Source organism: Leiobunum rupestre, chromosome 6 (assembly GCF_980474605.1).
Source record: "Leiobunum rupestre chromosome 6, qqLeiRupe1.1.hap1, whole genome shotgun sequence".
Classification (NCBI taxonomy): Eukaryota; Metazoa; Arthropoda; class Arachnida; order Opiliones; family Sclerosomatidae; genus Leiobunum; species Leiobunum rupestre.
Genome location: NC_143389.1, coordinates 31,317,678 through 31,336,279, shown reverse-complemented (window position 1 = coordinate 31,336,279; position 18,602 = coordinate 31,317,678). Strand labels below are relative to the sequence as shown.

The 18,602-nt window shown below is 39.9% G+C and overlaps 1 protein-coding gene across 1 annotated transcript; it reads right to left on the bottom strand.

The window, feature by feature from the left end:
• Positions 1–17,043: 17,043 nt before the first annotated feature.
• LOC149940614 (leukocyte elastase inhibitor-like) lies at positions 17,044–18,363 on the bottom strand. Its single transcript, XM_090178080.1, has one exon. It carries the CDS (start codon positions 18,310–18,312, stop codon positions 17,077–17,079), a length of 1,236 nt encoding a protein of 411 aa, XP_090034206.1. The 5' UTR covers positions 18,313–18,363; the 3' UTR covers positions 17,044–17,076.
• Between the last annotated feature and the right edge of the window lie 239 nt (positions 18,364–18,602).

The window sequence follows — 18,602 nt, the reverse complement described above, 5'->3', positions numbered from 1 at the left end:
TCATGAGGTGCGGGTTAAGAGATAACGACAGAGGAGCTTCGGGGAAGGGGTGTCAGGCGGTGATGGTATCATGAGGCGCGGGTTGAGAGAGAACGAGAGACAAGCTTCGGGAAGGGGGTGACAGGCGGTGATGGTATCATGAGGTGCGGGTTAAGAGATAACGAGAGAGGAGCTTCGGGGAAGGGGTGACAGGCAGTGATGGTATCATGAGGTGCGGGTTAAGAGATAACGAGAGAGGAGCTTCGGGGAAGGGGTGACAGGCGGTGATGGTATCATGAGGTGCGGGTTAAGAGATAACGAGAGAGGAGCTTCGGGGAAGGGGTGACAAGCGGTGATGGTATCATGAGGCGCGGGTTGAGAGAGAACGAGAGACAAGCTTCGGGAAGGGGGTGACAGGCGGTGATGGTATCATGAGGTGCGGGTTAAGAGATAACGAGAGAGGAGCTTCGGGAATAGGGTGACAGACAGGGATGGTATCATGAGGCGCGGGTTGAGAGAAAACGAGAGACAAGCTTCGGGAAGGGGGTGACAGGCGGTGATGGTATCATGAGGTGCGGGGTAAGAGATAACGAGAGAGGAGCTTCGGGGAAGGGGTGACAGGCAGTGATGGTATCATGAGGCGCGGGTTGAGAGAGAACGAGAGACAAGCTTCGGGAAGGGGGTGACAGGCGGTGATGGTATCATGAGGTGCGGGTTAAGAGATAACGAGAGAGGAGCTTCGGGGAAGGGGTGACAGGCGGTGATGGTATCATGAGGCGTGGGTTGACAGAGAACGAGAGACAAGCTTCGGGAAGGGGGTGACAGGCGGTGATGGTATCATGAGGTGCGGGTTAAGAGATAACGAGAGAGGAGCTTCGGGGAAGGGGTGACAGGCGGTGATGGTATCATGAGGTGCGGGTTAAGAGATAACGAGAGAGGAGCTTCGGGGAAGGGGTGACAGGCGGTGATGGTATCATGAGGCGCGGGTTGAGAGAGAACGAGAGACAAGCTTCGGGAAGGGGGTGACAGGCGGTGATGGTATCATGAGGTGTGGGTTAAGAGATAACGAGAGAGGAGCTTCGGGGAAGGGGTGACAGGCGGTGATGGTATCATGAGGTGCGGGTTAAGAGATAACGACAGAGGAGCTTCGGGGAAGGGGTGTCAGGCGGTGATGGTATCATGAGGCGCGGGTTGAGAGAGAACGAGAGACAAGCTTCGGGAAGGGGGTGACAGGCGGTGATGGTATCATGAGGTGCGGGTTAAGAGATAACGAGAGAGGAGCTTCGGGGAAGGGGTGACAGGCAGTGATGGTATCATGAGGTGCGGGTTAAGAGATAACGAGAGAGGAGCTTCGGGGAAGGGGTGACAGGCGGTGATGGTATCATGAGGTGCGGGTTAAGAGATAACGAGAGAGGAGCTTCGGGGAAGGGGTGACAAGCGGTGATGGTATCATGAGGCGCGGGTTGAGAGAGAACGAGAGACAAGCTTCGGGAAGGGGGTGACAGGCGGTGATGGTATCATGAGGTGCGGGTTAAGAGATAACGAGAGAGGAGCTTCGGGGAAGAGGTGACAGGCGGTGATGGTATCATGAGGCGTGGGTTGACAGAGAACGAGAGACAAGCTTCGGGAAGGGGGTGACAGGCGGTGATGGTATCATGAGGTGCGGGTTAAGAGATAACGAGAGAGGAGCTTCGGGGAAGTGGTGACAGGCAGTGATGGTATCATGAGGTGCGGGTTAAGAGATAACGAGAGAGGAGCTTCGGGGAAGGGGTGACAGGCGGTGATGGTATCATGAGGTGCGGGTTAAGAGATAACGAGAGAGGAGCTTCGGGGAAGGGGTGACAGGCGGTGATGGTATCATGAGGCGCGGGTTGAGAGAGAACGAGAGACAAGCTTCGGGAAGGGGGTGACAGGCGGTGATGGTATCATGAGGTGTGGGTTAAGAGATAACGAGAGAGGAGCTTCGGGGAAGGGGTGACAGGCGGTGATGGTATCATGAGGTGCGGGTTAAGAGATAACGACAGAGGAGCTTCGGGGAAGGGGTGACAGGCGGTGATGGTATCATGAGGCGCGGGTTGAGAGAGAACGAGAGACAAGCTTCGGGAAGGGGGTGACAGGCGGTGATGGTATCATGAGGTGCGGGTTAAGAGATAACGAGAGAGGAGCTTCGGGGAAGGGGTGACAGGCAGTGATGGTATCATGAGGTGCGGGTTAAGAGATAACGAGAGAGGAGCTTCGGGGAAGGGGTGACAGGCGGTGATGGTATCATGAGGTGCGGGTTAAGAGATAACGAGAGAGGAGCTTCGGGGAAGGGGTGACAAGCGGTGATGGTATCATGAGGCGCGGGTTGAGAGAGAACGAGAGACAAGCTTCGGGAAGGGGGTGACAGGCGGTGATGGTATCATGAGGTGTGGGTTAAGAGATAACGAGAGAGGAGCTTCGGGGAAGGGGTGACAGGCAGTGATGGTATCATGAGGTGCGGGTTAAGAGATAACGAGAGAGGAGCTTCGGGGAAGGGGTGACAGGCGGTGATGGTATCATGAGGTGCGGGTTAAGAGATAACGAGAGAGGAGCTTCGGGAAAGGGGTGACAGGCGGTGATGGTATCATGAGGCGCGGGTTGAGAGAGAACGAGAGACAAGCTTCGGGAAGGGGGTGACAGGCGGTGATGGTATCATGAGGTGCGGGTTAAGAGATAACGAGAGAGGAGCTTCGGGGAAGGGGTGACAGGCAGTGATGGTATCATGAGGCGCGGTTTGAGAGAGAACGAGAGACAAGCTTCGGGAAGGGGGTGACAGGCGGTGATGGTATCATGAGGTGCGGGTTAAGAGATAACGAGAGAGGAGCTTCGGGGAAGGGGTGACAGGCGGTGATGGTATCATGAGGTGCGGGTTGAGAGGGAACGAGAGAGGAGCTTCGGGAATAGGGCGACAGGCAGGGATGTTTCATGAGGTGCAGGTTTAGAGGGAACGAGAGAGGAGTTTCGGGGAGGGGGTGACAGGCGGTGATGGTATCAGGCAGCCCACATTTTAAATAAAACATTTTAGAATTTAAGAGTAAGTAAGACTTTCTTACTTAAATGGGTGAAGGAAGGGAATTTAGATTGATCAACTGTACCCTCTATTGCAGTAAAATAACAGAAAAACATGGGTGTGGTCGAAAAGTAATTTAAAATAATTTATTTACTTTTATAAATTTTCAGTAAAGAGTTATTTAAAATTATGGCACGGGTACAGAATGCAATTAACTATGTTAATAAATAGGTTACACATACGGTGTTCCCGTGCAAAACGGCTAAGAGAATTGAAATTAGGGGGGGGGGGGGCTCGTGCCATCCGAAACCTTCTGTAATCCGAAATTGAGTATTTTAATAAAGTGTTGGCGAAATTTATGCTTTTTGTCACAATTATTAAAATAAGGCGTGAATTATTCATATACCCACGTATTTCGCGTCAGAAATAATTATTCACTTCAGTCGATTCACCGTTAGAATTGTACGGAGTTAGATTATAGAAAATTTCACCTTCTTTTTGCTCTTGAAAATCCTCAGAAGCCAGAAACCCTTATCGCTTACATGTTTTTATTTGTTCTTTGTAACAATACAAATTATTTAAAATGTATTTAGTAGGCCTATTTATTTATTATTAGGGAGAATTTTCAGACGATTCGTGGACGATTGCGGAGAAGGAAAACCCCCCCAAGCGTGCTTCAATCACGTCGAATAACGTTAGTTTTAGAGAACAAATGAGCGGATTTTATTTTAGCCGCCATCAATAAAATGAAGAATTTGTTAAAATTATTGCTTGTTCTTATTATAATTCTTAATTAATAAAATTATAGCGTAACACTTACAATTAGTATGCGCTTAAATATTTTATGGTGGGTTTAGTGCTCGGATTTCGATTAATTTTTATCCATGAATAAAATAGGCCCGGCGTTATTTAAATAATATTTATTTAAATAACCAATAGTTGAATAAAAATGATAAAAAGTTTGAATAATCGCGAGTGAATAAGCCTATTATTTGAATAAAACAAACAATTATTTAAATAAATGCCACTTTTTTCCAAATAAATGCTTGGTGGCGTGAAAAACATAATTAAATAAGTCAAAATTATATCCTTTTTACCAACGTTTGTTAAATAAAACGGAAAATTTGTGAATAATGAATAAACAATTCCGAGCACTAGGTGGGTTAACTCTTTATCATTTTCCCCACCAGCAATTCGCACTTGTAAAGTTTAAAAACCAATCCTAGAGCTATAAGAAGACCAGATTCGTTTTAGTTCTTAAGTTGAGCTTATTATTCATACGTGGCTACCATCAATGGTATTTCATGGTTTCCTTGGAGGGCTGTGACAATGTAAGGGGTGAGTCCGTCTCTGTAGACTGCACTAAGATTACCATCATTGTAACAGAGAACTTGAAACACCCCTTCGTCCCCTATCACGGCAGCCAGGTGAAATGGGCTCCATTGGTATATTTTTGCAACACTGACATCAGCATTGTTATCGATTAACACTTTAATTATCTCCATGCTATTCCTCTCATCTGCTAGAGTCAAAGGGGTAGCGTTGCTAGCATTTTCCCTGTTTATTAGCGCACCATTTTGAAGTAAAAGGGACGCTATTTCTTCGCGGTTATTAAAAGCCGCGTCATGAAGTGGAGAATTACCATATATATTCTGGGAATTAACATCGGCGTTGTTTTCGAGGAGAGTGTAAACGACATTTTTATGTCCATAAAACGCCGCATCGTGTAACGGTGTATCTTCTTCGAAATCGCAAGTATTAACATTCGCACCTTCTCTAAGCACAGTTTCATTATGACCTAAAGCGGAAGCGCTACTTAACGGTGTCCATTTTTTGCCCGTGCTCAAGTTAACATCTGCGCCGTTTCGAATCAAAAGTTTCATTATTTCAAAATTTCCCTTTCTCGATGCTTCGCGTAGTGGAGTCGACCCTTCTATATTTGGAAAGTTTACATTCGCACCATTTTGTATCAGCAACAGAACGATATCACTATTTCCATTAACAATTGAACAAAAGAGAGGGGTCCATCCGTATGTATCTGCAGCGTTTACATTCGCACCAATTTGTATCAGCAAAAGAACGATATCTCTATGTCCGTTTAGTGTTGCAATAAAAAGCGGAGTCAAGCCGTCTTTATCTACGGCGTTTACATTCGCACCATTTTGAATAAGCAAAAGAGCGATGTCACTATGGTTGTAATGAGATACTTCGTAAAGTGGAGTGCAGCCGTTTATATTTGCCACGTTTAATTCGATCCCAGCTTTAATTGAAAATTCAGTTAACTGTTTATTTCCATTAGAAGCAGCCAAATGTAAAATTGTGTTATCATTAAATCCTCTTAGTTTAAAGTAACATTTTAACTTCATCATTAAACCATTTTTGGAGGTGTATTCAATTATAGCCTTGATTATGTTTTTTTGGTTTTCAGTTGCGATAACCATTAAGGCGGTTTCACCATCTTCGTACAATAACGTGTTCTTTTGCTCTGTGTATTCTATTGAATCCATGTACCAATGTAAGAGAGCTACTATACGTTTTTTGACGCTATTATTGATTGAATATTTCAATTGTTCATCAAGAAAAGCTCTTAGAACTCCCATTTGCTTACAAAATAGTATTTCGGATAACAACTTTTTATTTAGATAATTTCCATTCTCTTCGTCTAAAAGACGGGTAAAGTATTCAAACAAGAAGTATTCGGCATAAACCCTGTGGAGGAACTGTACGTTTTCTCCTGTTTCTTGTATTAAGCCTTCATTATTTCTGTATTCAAAATATTGTCTTTATCCTGGTTCGTTTTTGATTTTCCAAATAGTTGTTTATGTAATTCTCCTCGGAGCAAGAGTTGCGACGCGTATTTCCAGTGTTCGTTCCTGATGTCGAGAGTAAAATATAACTTTTGATTTTCGGCCGTAATGTTACTTTCCGTAGTAGGACGCTTATCGGAATTGTAAATTTCAAATTTTTTGTTCACAAAATCTTCTAGCAAGTTTCGAAAAGTGAAATTGTCATCCTCTATTTCTTGTATTCTACTCGATGAATATTCAGCCAGTAGTTTGCATTGCAGGGGAATTCCCATGAATTTCTTTTCGTTATCGTTGATTTTATCGGAGAATTTCCATACCCATCTAATGGCGTGCTTTTGTAGATCTTCTTCGCTCAGTGTTACCTATTTGTTGTTTCTCCAGAAATTTACTAAAAAATCTTGTTGGTTTTCATTGCTAAATGGCATCATTGTGTATGGAAATGAGTTCAGTTCCTTTTCAAGTTGTCTTTCAGTATGTGGTCTCGTGGTTATAATAATGTTTTTCGCGGCAGTCTCTTGTAGCGCCTTAAGCCATTCTATAGTTACGGTTTCAAAGTTGGGACTGATTTCGTCGAATCCGTCCACAAACAATACAATGCTACCCAACCCTTTTAAAAGGGCCCCTTTCAATATTTCAATTTCAAATGGCGTTAACTCTCGTTTCGAATTAATGTTGTCCACTAAAAACGATACCGCTTGGTGGTTTCCGTTAGCATTTTTAAAATGATGCCCATCGTTTGACAGTTTCTGTAGCAAGTTAGTGCAGCTATTTAAATTTATTCTGAGTACCCACACAGTGTTCATTTTCTCTTTGACGTGTAAAGCCAACGAACTGAGTATGGTGGACTTTCCAGAACCGGCTTTGTTGCAAATTATTATTGTTTTTTCTCCATCAAACACTTCCCATATATTTTTTTCGGGGTAGATTTGATAATTACTGTTTTGGTTTCGATTTTCCATATCATCTAACGATACATCAAATTCCCTTTTATCTTGGTTCAGAAAATGTTTTATGCCTCTTACTCGTCCAACTTTTCTAATCCAGTAAAATTTACCAGAGTCATATTTGATTAAACAGTACGCTAAAGTTTTGTTCTGGTCGCAAATTGAATTGAATATTTTGGATGAGTCTTCGTCGCTTTTTTGAAAATTCTGAGAATCCAAAAGAACTATTTTACATTTTGTTTGATTAGGATATTCTCCAACGTCTTCAGATCTAACTCCCAGCTGATTTAAAATGGATTTTTTTATCCTTCCAGTTACAATTATTACATTATTTTCGTTCAGGGTTTGGAATATGTTGACGGAAATTTCGAATTTGGGAATGACAATGGTTCTCGGAATATAGTAGTTGGATATTTCCATCGGGTCATCGACTGTGCTTCCTATGGATACTTCTTCATCTTTCATTAATTTTTCTAACGCTGTTGAATCCATTGTGGGTAAGGTTACATTCGAAGTACCGTAAAAGTCAATCAAAGAAATGGTTTCATCTCCTGCCTGGAGCCTAATCAACTTCTTGTTTAAAATATATATTTTACCTAGTTCGGAAAGATATTTCCAATTTATTTCTTGGAGTTTGTGGCATTTTATGGATCTATCGTTATACTCTGCCCAGTCCATAACGCAGTTACTAAGTTTTTTGTCATTTGCCACGAAAACGATTTTAAAACCGATTTCAAGCAATATAATATTTCTTAAGAGCTTTTTGGCATTTGTCACTTTACCTGGGTCGTGGAAGTTACAGTCCACTATTACTACAGCTTTGGGTTTGGTCGAATTTAATAATTTAATAAAATTGCTGGATTCGTTCAATGTTACAACGCTCTCAAGGTTATAACAACAGCTAATGGAATTTCCTAATTGCTTGTGTACCATCGCTGACAACAAGTCACTGCCTCCGTCTGTTTCAATAAGACACAATTTGTCCTGGTTTTGTCTAAAATCCTTTAAACTCAAAACATCTGCTGATGCATCGAAATACGTGGAAAATTCTTCTATTTTAATTCGATATTCTTTCAACGTAGCGTCGTACCTTCTTTGTCTATCCTCACTTTCCGCCAATGCTCTTTTGACTTTTTCTGTTAGCGCCGGAAACAGATGAAGCAGGAGCTTTACAAAAGGTACTTGTTGTCGTAAGACACCTTCAGTTCTAACAGATCTATCTTGTATTTGTAGATTCTGAAGCGTTTCAGAAATAAATGTTATGTCATTATCCTCCGTATCAGTCTCTTCTTCGAAAAGCGATTGTGGCTTGAATATATCGTCCATTAGTAACTGTTGAAAGTGCCGAATGAACTCAAGTTCCGCCGCAGTGAAAACATTAACGGAACATTCGTTTTCATCGTATTTCTTCTCTTGGTAACGTATTCGGCAGTGCGTAGTATTCTCATCAAAACTGTTTAAATGTTTTGAACTCTTTGCCCAAGATCTTGAACAACGGCCAATCTCGCGCCTCTTTTCGTTTAGTGTTCTCTAAAGCCTCTATGACATCTCTCATGTAGTGTTGCGGGCGTTCTTTCGCGTCAATAACATTACCATCCGTGTCCGTATGGAAAACTCTATAGATTTGGCCAACATGTTCGTTGCAGCAATTTATCGGATTAGGCGCTGCGAGGTAGTTGCTGATGTCCAAATCTTCGAGCGATATTGTTTTTCCAGAGTATCGAATGTCAAAATCTCGAGTCATTCGCGTAAGCATTTCTTTACATCCTGGACTCTCGAATACCTCAGTGTGCGCGTGACAACCACAACCGAAATCACCCAATTTAGAATGTCCCGGTATCTTTTTAAAATAGGAGTTAACTACCGTCAAATATTTCAGGGAAAACGCGGCGACCTGAGCTAGCCATCCGCCCAAAGAGTGGCCGGTGCAGAAGAATTGAACATCTTCGACGCCGTTGTCCTTAACCGCTTCGTAGATCATTTCGGTGAAGGAGCAGGCGGAACTCATCTGGGTGACGTAACTGTTTAACCAAACGCCTTTGAAATCTGTCCACAGCGCGTTCCAGTTCTTGGTTCCGCGATGGGCGATGACAATTTGCCTAGCTCGCTTGTTGTAATACGAGGCTCCGAAGTATTTGTTGATGGCCCAAGTCGAACCTTCTTTACTCGCCGTTGTGAGTAGTTTCCAGCCTGGCGGCAGTTGTAACCTATCCTCGTATTTTGCGACATTTTCTGTTCCCATCTCTTCCTTTTTGACGTCTTTGTAGACTCTTTGGGCCAACTGCGCCAGTGTTATTGTTTCGGGATACGGCGCGACTCTTCTAAGACGTTCTAATTTACAATTTGGCTCTTGTATTTGAAAATTTTCTAGGATTGTCTTGGCATATTGTGGATTGCTTAATTTGAATTTATCGTCATATTTCAATTTCTCGAAGTCAGGTGGAATCGGATAGTTACTGAGAAAACTAGCTTGCACTTCTGTAAAAAAGGTATTTATACAGAATAGACCTACCTTACTAAATATTAATTTAATCAAAACCAGGATAGCTCTTATTCGTAATAATTCGTTAAATATTCATGATTTTACGAATCCATTTCAAAGCTTATAGAAATTGATAACCTATGTCGCGTTACACGACCTTTAAGAAAACTATCGCCATATTTTCGAGGTGAATATCTCAATGGAAGCTTATAATAACATTAAGAGTCGCGTTGGATATAAGTGTTCTGGTATTAAAGGGAGTATAACCCTACGTTATTACTCTATCGTAGTAGCAAATCCAATTTCCCGTCCTGCTCCGAAGTATATAGAAATATCGTTCTAGACCTTCCCTGCTAGGGTTATATTCCCTTTAAAGCAAAAACCTTAATAATGAAACTATGATAAGTAATATTTGTGGTTACCTCTATTGTCGTCCGCTATGGCATCTTCTACTTGTTCTTTCGATATTATCTATTGTAATAACAATACTGTCAGTCTCAGCGGCTTTAGAAAATCGTTACTAGAGAGCAATTTGAAGTTAAAACTCTCGAATGCTTTCAAATAAGGCCGATCATTACTTAATATTAAAACCTTTTATTAAGGTGCTTTCGTTATTAGATTACTATTGTAATTAAAACAACAAAACTCGATTATTCACAGCAGCGTTTTGAGACTTGACCTTGGCTCTCAGGTGGCGATTAATTTGAATAGTTTTAACTCGGTTCTTACTTTCGACATTTCATTGGATTGAGCCTTGCCTTGCTGTGAAATTTCCTTCTACAATAATTAAATTTACCGCCGTTATTGTTGATGCGAAGTTCCACGTTTCGCTTTCCGTAAAAATTAAGATATTTTAAGTGATTGACCTTCCCTCGAGCATTTCTTTTCAGTGATCTTAAATAAATTAACTAGTTATTAAATACAGTTTGTTTTCAATAAGTGTGTAGCAAACTCTAGGGCGGGTTATTTGTGTCCTAATTGTTCAAAAATGTGCTTCGTTTCAAAAATATGGGCCGCCAAAAAGTACGGTCTAAAACAACAACATTACTGCTTTGAACCAAATAGTTTGTATTAAATAAGCATTTGTTTTTTATTGGTGAAACGATCAAGTACCAAAAGCTGATTAGTGGACTGTTAGAAGTCTCAGATAAAACATAATTGCAAAGGTGAATATCAGGTCAGTCACGCAACTGCTAGTCACATCCACCTCAAGGGGAATGATCTCACCTAATACAGACATTTTTCATCAATTTCTTTGGGTGGTTTTTGTAGCTTTGCAAATATGAATGAGAATCAGAGTGATGTTTTTCAAAAGTCAAACTTCTTATACAACTTTATGAGTATTTAACTTATATCCAATGAGTTAAGAGGAGCTACAAAATCGCCCGATTGAAAAAAAAACAGTATTTATTAGGTATAAAATCGGAGAGCTGTTTCTAAAAAGTCATACTTTCCATACAAATTTGTAAATGGTATGGATTATTTTACTGATTCCGAATATGGCGATATACACCTAATGTACGCTCGATCTGGGGGAGATGGCGCCGAAACTCAGAGTTTGTATCAGGAACAGTTTCTCGAATGAAGGATACGCAGTTCCGCATTAGCCATAAGGCTGACTAGGCTGAAGCCTAGGGGCCCACCGAGAGCAGGGGCCCATGTACCACAACGAGCAGATGGATGTTGAGGAGACAACCTCCTACGCAATTTACCCCGCTCACCTGATTTAAAAAGCAATAAATATCGCTAGATGACTTGGGTATTAGCCTAGCGGACTATTCTTATTTAGAGAAAGGTGGATCGTCAACTAATACAACCTTACTGAAGAAGAGGTACTTACTAATTTAAACCATTTACGATTAGCATTTTCCCCCATCATTATTTTAATCATGGTAAAAGTAGCAAACGAATTTGTCGTTGAGTAGGTGTACATCATTCTTTCAAAAAGTGTACAACTTTCAAAAAGTTCGAGCCTTAAACGAAGCGAACTATCCTCGGGGATTTGACTTTGATCAGTGGATGGTGAACGGAGTAGATAATGACTTCCAATTGTAAAGTATTCTGTTGACATACGATGAGGCAAATTTCTTAATACTTAATTTGCATTACAGGTCATGAGTGAAGACAAAGAAACCCACACGCGACTAGCAATTTAGTCTAAACGTCTAGTGTGACATTATCGGCGACCATTTATTCCAAAGACTATATAACGCTTCGCTTACTAGACAGGCGTGTTCTATGGCTCAACTTGCATACCGATTGTGGCTCCATCTCAACGCTGGCCCAAAATGTCCCCTAGCTTGAGCTGTGTTACTAGTGGCGCCTCTAGCCGCGGGTCCAAATATTACCCCAGCTTTTACAGTGCTACAGAGGTGTTAACAGGTTTTTCCTAGGAACACGCCTGTCTAGTAAGCGAAGCGTTATATAGTCTTTGATTTATTCGGACCTTATTTTTTACCACCTAGGCTAACTGGTCAGGCTTAATTTCATGTTCTTTAAGATAATTTACGAGAGTTATTCGTAGACGTAATGCTAGAAATCAGACGACTGTGGATTTTGCATTATATGAAGCTCTACAGCCCATTTTAGTCCTTATGTAAGAGCTCACTTGGATACTACGTTCCCTTGTGGAGCAGTTGCGTTTCCTTACCGATTGAACAATTCTTGTTATTGTTTTTAATTTTAATTGTCTCTTTAAATCTATTAATTAGATTAGTATCATAAGAATGTTTGTCAAAAATGAATTTACAACTTGTTTTTGAACGGTATCAAGACCTTTCAGGTTGGTATTACTAAATTAATTATTTAACAAAGCTTACTTCTAATAAATTTTTGGTACTTGATTGTTTCACAAATGAAAAACAAATCATTATTTAATACAAACAATTTGGTTCAAGGCAGGATATCATTCCGTACATTTGAGGTGATTTTGTTGTTTTGGACGGTATTTTGGGGCCCATATCACTGAAACGAAGTACTATAGCACATTTTTGATAAAATAGCACCCAAAGAACACGCCCTAGAGTTTACGACACCCTGTTTAAATAATAAAATAAGAAGATAATTATTTTTGCGTAGCAAAAGCCCTTATAGTAAGTACGTAATTACATAAGACGATACGTAACATAATCACTCATAAGTAGTACAATAAAGGTATTTTCCTTAAGGAAACCTTGTTCGGCGAATTAGACGTAAACTACGTCATTTCAAACTCCGTGACCAAAAGTGCCATCAACTTTATAGTTGGCAAACCTTGTCAAAACCACAAGGAATATAAAAATTTAACCACAGGTCGCATTAAATTTTTTCCATGGAAATATTACGCAGAGGCATACTTATAAGCGATTAGCTTACGTATGATAATGTAGAATAAAACGTGATTAACTACTTACCAAACGCCATCATGGTTACTAATTGAGTTGTAAATGATAAATACTCTCGCGGGACTTACACGATTACGATACGCTACAGGGAAATAAAAAAAATGAAATGACGGTGTTGCAACACAACAGGAAACCACGCGGTCTAAGCGGTTCTTCACGAGGTTTTTTACCGAAAATTGGGTGTTTCACTTTAGAGGTATTTTTCAGCATTCTGGGGTAAGGGTCATCAAAATGAAAGTAAAAGTATAAATTTAAATGTCCACTCCCAAATATAGTTTAAAAAAATATTATTATGGAACGTAAGTATTAAATAATTATATAAAGGCTAAATTTTAATTTATTATTTAAATTTGAAATAATTTATGTGTTTTATGTCCATTTAGCCAGAACGTTATAATATATCTCTAACGAGAAAAGTATGAATCTAGGTCATTGAAATGGAACATTTAACTTCGCAGGCTTGAAACATTCTTCAACAATGAAAAATTCAAAAGAAAATAAACACTCCATACGGATATTCACTGGTATTAAAACTATAAATAACATAATATCATAAGTATAATTGTTTTAATCAAATTTCGATACCGAATACCGAACCTATTTTTTCGACACCGACGATCTAACCGAGCTCCAGCTTGGACTTGCAACTGAACTGAATAGTGCATTGTCATTCTTGGTAATCCGATATTTTTATTTGGGCATTTTTAGAGACTAGGGGGCTTTGTGCTGAACTAAACCTTGTTTGCGAAATAACTCTGAAAATCAATTTTAATTGTCGGTAATTGTTGCTAGTTGACACACTTATTGATATTATATTTCTTATGATAAAAACTTTGTTTTAAATAGTTTTCGATAGTCACTGACTGGTTTATTTCGTCTGGTGCTATTTTTCTTTAGGAACTTTTTTTTTAAATCTAGCATGTTTCAAAGACATAACGTGGATGAAGATTGAAAGATACGTATTTTATTCATCGGAGCACTATAACCCACTCCGCAACAAATAAATTAGAGAGTACTTACCGTCGAATCTTGAAGTGGAATGAACTCCACCGTCAGACCAACAAAATGACGGGATTTTGCCGCAACATCATCTTAACTTAAAAAAAAAAGGAAGTAAACGTCAAATAAAAAAAAATTGAAACGTAGGAATACTCTCGGACCAAGTATTTTATTACAAAGAATTCCTATTTTTATAAACACAAAGTTTGTCTGGCCAAGAATTTGTACAGACAATTTTTAGCGTTTCTGCCAACCCCCCTCACTTTCGAAGAATAAACTCCTTTCCCCTTAACAAATCAAATCAAACCGGTACCTCATTGGTTACCTAAAACTGACGTTTTCCTTCTCCTCCCCTTGTGCTCGGTGGCGGGGGGGGATCAGAGAGGATGCCCACGGATTTTCGTTTGAAGATAGTCACTCTCCCCAAGTATATAATTACATTCTTGGTCTGGAGGATTAGGAAGAAGGATGACGGGCCGTTTTAAAACCAGATTGTTTAAAGACTGTTTCTTAGTTTCACATTGGGTGGAACTATTAAAATTTAGGTTGGTGTTGCTGTAATCGTAGTCGTAATTTTGCGATACCTTCGATAATTATCGATTAGGATATTCTATCAATGCCGTTCGTTAACAAAATACTTATAACTGATCTATCTACGTTCCAAGTCAAGTTTCGTCAGTTAAAACTATTTAGTCCCGTTTGACGGCGCTTTCACTAAGGGCCTATTTTATTTTCAGCAAAACACGTTCCGTTTTCGTTCACACGCTCCACGAAAAGTTGCTGAGTTTTCGCGCTTTAACTGATATAGAAAATTACTCGTAATTCGAAATTATTGAAATAAAATACATCTTCCACTACAAAATATGTAAATTTATATTAATAAAGGTATTTTATATCATTATTATCATTTTGTTTTATTCAATCAAAGAGGTGTGTATGAAAATGATTAGATTGAAATATTTGGAACTAAGCCTCGGTCACAAAACCTACCGTTATTAATTTATCATTATTTGGCCCATGTTCAGAACTAGGCCAAGCGTTTGTGTCCAACACGTTGTGAAAATATTTTATCGATTTACACGGAGCCACTCGATTTTGCGACTCGTGTTGACCAACAAAGTTTTGCTAAAATGTTGGCTCGTGTGTAAAGGCCTGCAGATGTTAAAAATCCATGTATTTAATTCAATTTCCAAACATTTGTTTATTTTGCCTTGTAAAGCCATTTGTAATTTCCACTGGGCTCACTCTTGTTCGGTGATGAAGAGAGGTGATTCACGGGGCCACGCGGAGAAGACCATTGGCTAGTTTGTATATATTTGCCCCCACATTCCAAGGTGGGGGTCCCTTTGTAAAGCGAACAAGATGTCACAGACATTTAAGTACACACAATCCCCCCCGATGTATTAAGTATATGTTAAATATAAATATTAAATTTGAACAAATTTGTCCTCCTTCGACCAAATTTTCAATACATCAAATGTATTGGTATTTGGCAAATTATAATGTGATTTATGAAATTTTGGGTGGTATAAATATACACAAACCATCCCCGACTGAAACCCTGGGGGGATAGTCTATGCCGCCGCCACTGTACGTGCTTCTGTGGGTCTGATTAACTCTTTTCGCCTTGCAAAGACTTAGTGTATTCTATGTTTATACTCTAAATAACCGTTTCAGAGAAGCCGTGGTACACTTATTGAGAGGCTCGTTGTATACGTTTTAGTCCGGCATAAAATCCAGTGGCCGATGTGGAGCTAATATTATGGCTTATTTGCCCTATTAAAGATTAATTTTAACCACGAGTCTATTACCAAGAATGCGGTCACGTATCTAAGAATATCGGGAAAATAGAAAATATCATAAGCCTATGGTACCACTCACTCAGGCCTCGTAGCGAAAGTTCGTCTAGTTTTTAATCTCAAAACGTAAATATACATGGCGCACTTCCGTGTAAAAGACCGTCGCGAAAAACCGAAAGCAGAACTTTGATATAAAGTACGCGAGGGTGGGGTTTAAAATCTCTGCGGTTAAATATTCTTAGGTACCTGAATTCGTTCTTGATACTACATGTTTCAAGCAAAAACAATAGAAAAATAGCATGATGGATGCTAATTAAACTTATATACTTCTGTTTTCACCCATATATATTAATAGTGACGATGTCTGATGTTGAGCCTTTTTATCGTTTGAGGTTTTGGAAAAGTTCCCCTTTTTATTAAAATTAAAATGTCTAGTCATATTTGCGATAAAATTCAATTTTAGTTCGATGTTATCACTAGAGAAGTGAATTGCCATGTGTTTATCATAAGTAAGAAAATAGCCATAAGGTTGACACTTGTATCCTTGTTTAACAATGAAAATTTATGAAATTTCTAAATCAACAACAAGAAGTTCAATTTATTTTATAAATAGCTACACCTACGTGAATATAATATTTTTCAAAATATAGGAATATTATTATAACACAACACTGGGAAATCGTTATTTATCTAGATACAACGATTTGTTTAAGAAACGTTAACTGATACAATCATAAGTAGGGTTTGGTACTCGTATCTACATAAGAAAAAATCTATTTATATTCAAATTAAGGGAGAAAGATGATTGTAGGAACATGGGATGCAATTTTCCAAAATTACCACCTCCAATCATTGTTAGGGGAGAGAATGGAGGATGTGCCTAAGTCTATTTTGTAGACCTGCTCTTTACCTACAAAATGAAGTAAACTTTTAGCATAATATCCAAGGCATCAACCAGAGCTGCATTTTCCATAAGGCTGACTAGGCTGAAGCCTAGAGGCCCAGCAAAAACCGGGACCAAGCAGGGTAGATACTAGCGTAAGTTAGGATCCTTGGTTACATTAATAAAGTCACAATGACGTCAAAAATGTCGAAACAGAAATTCCTTGCATTGTACTTCCGGGAATCTTCTCGTCCCCAAGTGGCGCACTAGATTTGATTCCCAGACTTAGTTTAAAATTCCATATTAAAAACACTGTCTTAGTCTTTAGAGCTATGAATTAATGTTGTGTGGAGTGCATCAAACCTACCTTTTCCGTGTATTATCCAATTAGCTGAATTTCAAATTGGCTGAACCATAAGAAAAAGGGAACCTAAGGTGGTGCTTTGGGTATTAGACTAGTTGATTATTATTTTTTTATTATTATTACCACTAAACTTCCGGGTTATGGATTTGCTAAATCTTCTACTAATTTCTCTTTGTTGAAGTAATGATGAAATAATTAAAAGTATGGACAAGTTTCATGCTTTTAATGATGTTACTTATGGTAAGTAATTAACTTTTGATAATAAATCGAAATCAGAGGTAAGAAACGGGCTGATCGTTTCGCTGTTCAAAAGGATTGGTCGTATTAAAGTGAACTTACGTTGCAATTCTCAAAACAAAACTCAGGAAAAAGTACTCTAAAAAATTTTATATTTTATTAATATATTTATTCATTTTTGTTAAAGGGAGCCGACTGCGAGTATCGACCCATGAATAAAATGCTGCTGGTTGGCTTGTGTCTCAACACGAACATGAAAGGATGGGTTACGCGAAGAAATCTGACGAAATCGTCGTCAAATCCACCCATTCTCGAAGTAATTTCCACCGCTGTTGAAGCGGCGGCCTTGCTGCCTTCCGGAGTGACTTCGATGACGGCCTTTTGAATGACGTCGCTGACCTTCAAATTGGATCCGATTCCGGAGAGATCGGCCCGATCGGTGAATACTTCTTTGACGCCCAGACGTACCAACGGCTCGACCAAATCGAGGGAGCTTTCGATTTTGAACTTGGGCATGACAATGGACACGTTGGTTGGTTTCATTTGTTTAATGGCTTGGTCCAATTTCTCGATAGTAAAATTTTTCTCCAGCTGAGTCAAAGTGGTTCCTTGACTCGGCAAAAGGACTAACATGCTGACATCTTCACCTTTGTAAGGAAGTTCGACGATTTCGGCCTTCAAATCTCGAGACTCGACGAAACGGAATGCGTCTTTTTCGATTGTCATCATTCTTGTTGTGGCGCTTTTTGAGTCGGCCGGAATGACATCGTCGTTGTCCATGAAACCCGCCTCGAAGGTATGGTTCTCGAACTGAATCTTCCAAGTACCCTTGAAGAAGATGGCGTTCAACAAGACCGTGACAGTTTCGTCACTCGGATTCTCTTTGAATAACTCTCGAATCAGGTTTTCGGTTTTGTTAGCCACGTACTTGTTAATGTCGTCTTTTGCGGTGTCTTTCTTCAACGTTTTCGCTTCGGCCAGGAAAACGTCGCGTACTTTGCTCTGGAACTGCGACAGAATTTGGTGATCTTCCTTGATCCAAATGGAGTTGGCGTTGTTAAGCGTATAGTCTCCGTTTCCCTTTATAGCTCCGAGCACCTTCCTGTAACCGTCTTCCAGGATTTCTGAACGAAGTTTATCATACTTTAGAGCAGACTGAAGTTCCTGAGCCGACTGTCCTCTGGCGCCTTGAAGCAACATGGACAGAACTGTGGAAACGCTGAAACCGGAGACGACCAGATTCTCTCTCGGTTTGACCAGCTGCTTGTATAGACCCAGTTGGAACTCTTGGTTAGCCTTGGCCAGACCTTGAACGGATTGATCGAGGGTGAAGTTTTGGGCTCCGTCGACTGACAAATAACCAATCGCCAGGAGAGCTAACAAAAATCCACTTTTGAATAACATTTTTAGAGTGTAATTCCGTAAAAATAACTTCTTCGTAGACAATAGGTTCAATTAATGTACTGCTTAATAAGTAAATGTTTGATATTTATAGTTGTCTACTCTCTTATCACAGGATAATGATAATTTTATCTTGTGTGAATTAAACATGTGTTTATAATACTGATTGTCTCGATATCTTTCGACCAGAAGTTACCGGGCATAATATTTCTCCGACGCTTTCATGGTAGACCCATTGAGTTGGGAATAAATATAGGTACAACTAAATCTGGCTGGCGCGGGACCAATTTCGT

Bases quoted from the DNA above. Each gene is read 5' to 3' on its own strand.
- LOC149940614 (XM_090178080.1), bottom strand. From the start codon at position 18,312: ATGTTATTCAAAAGTGGATTTTTGTTAGCTCTCCTGGCGATTGGTTAT.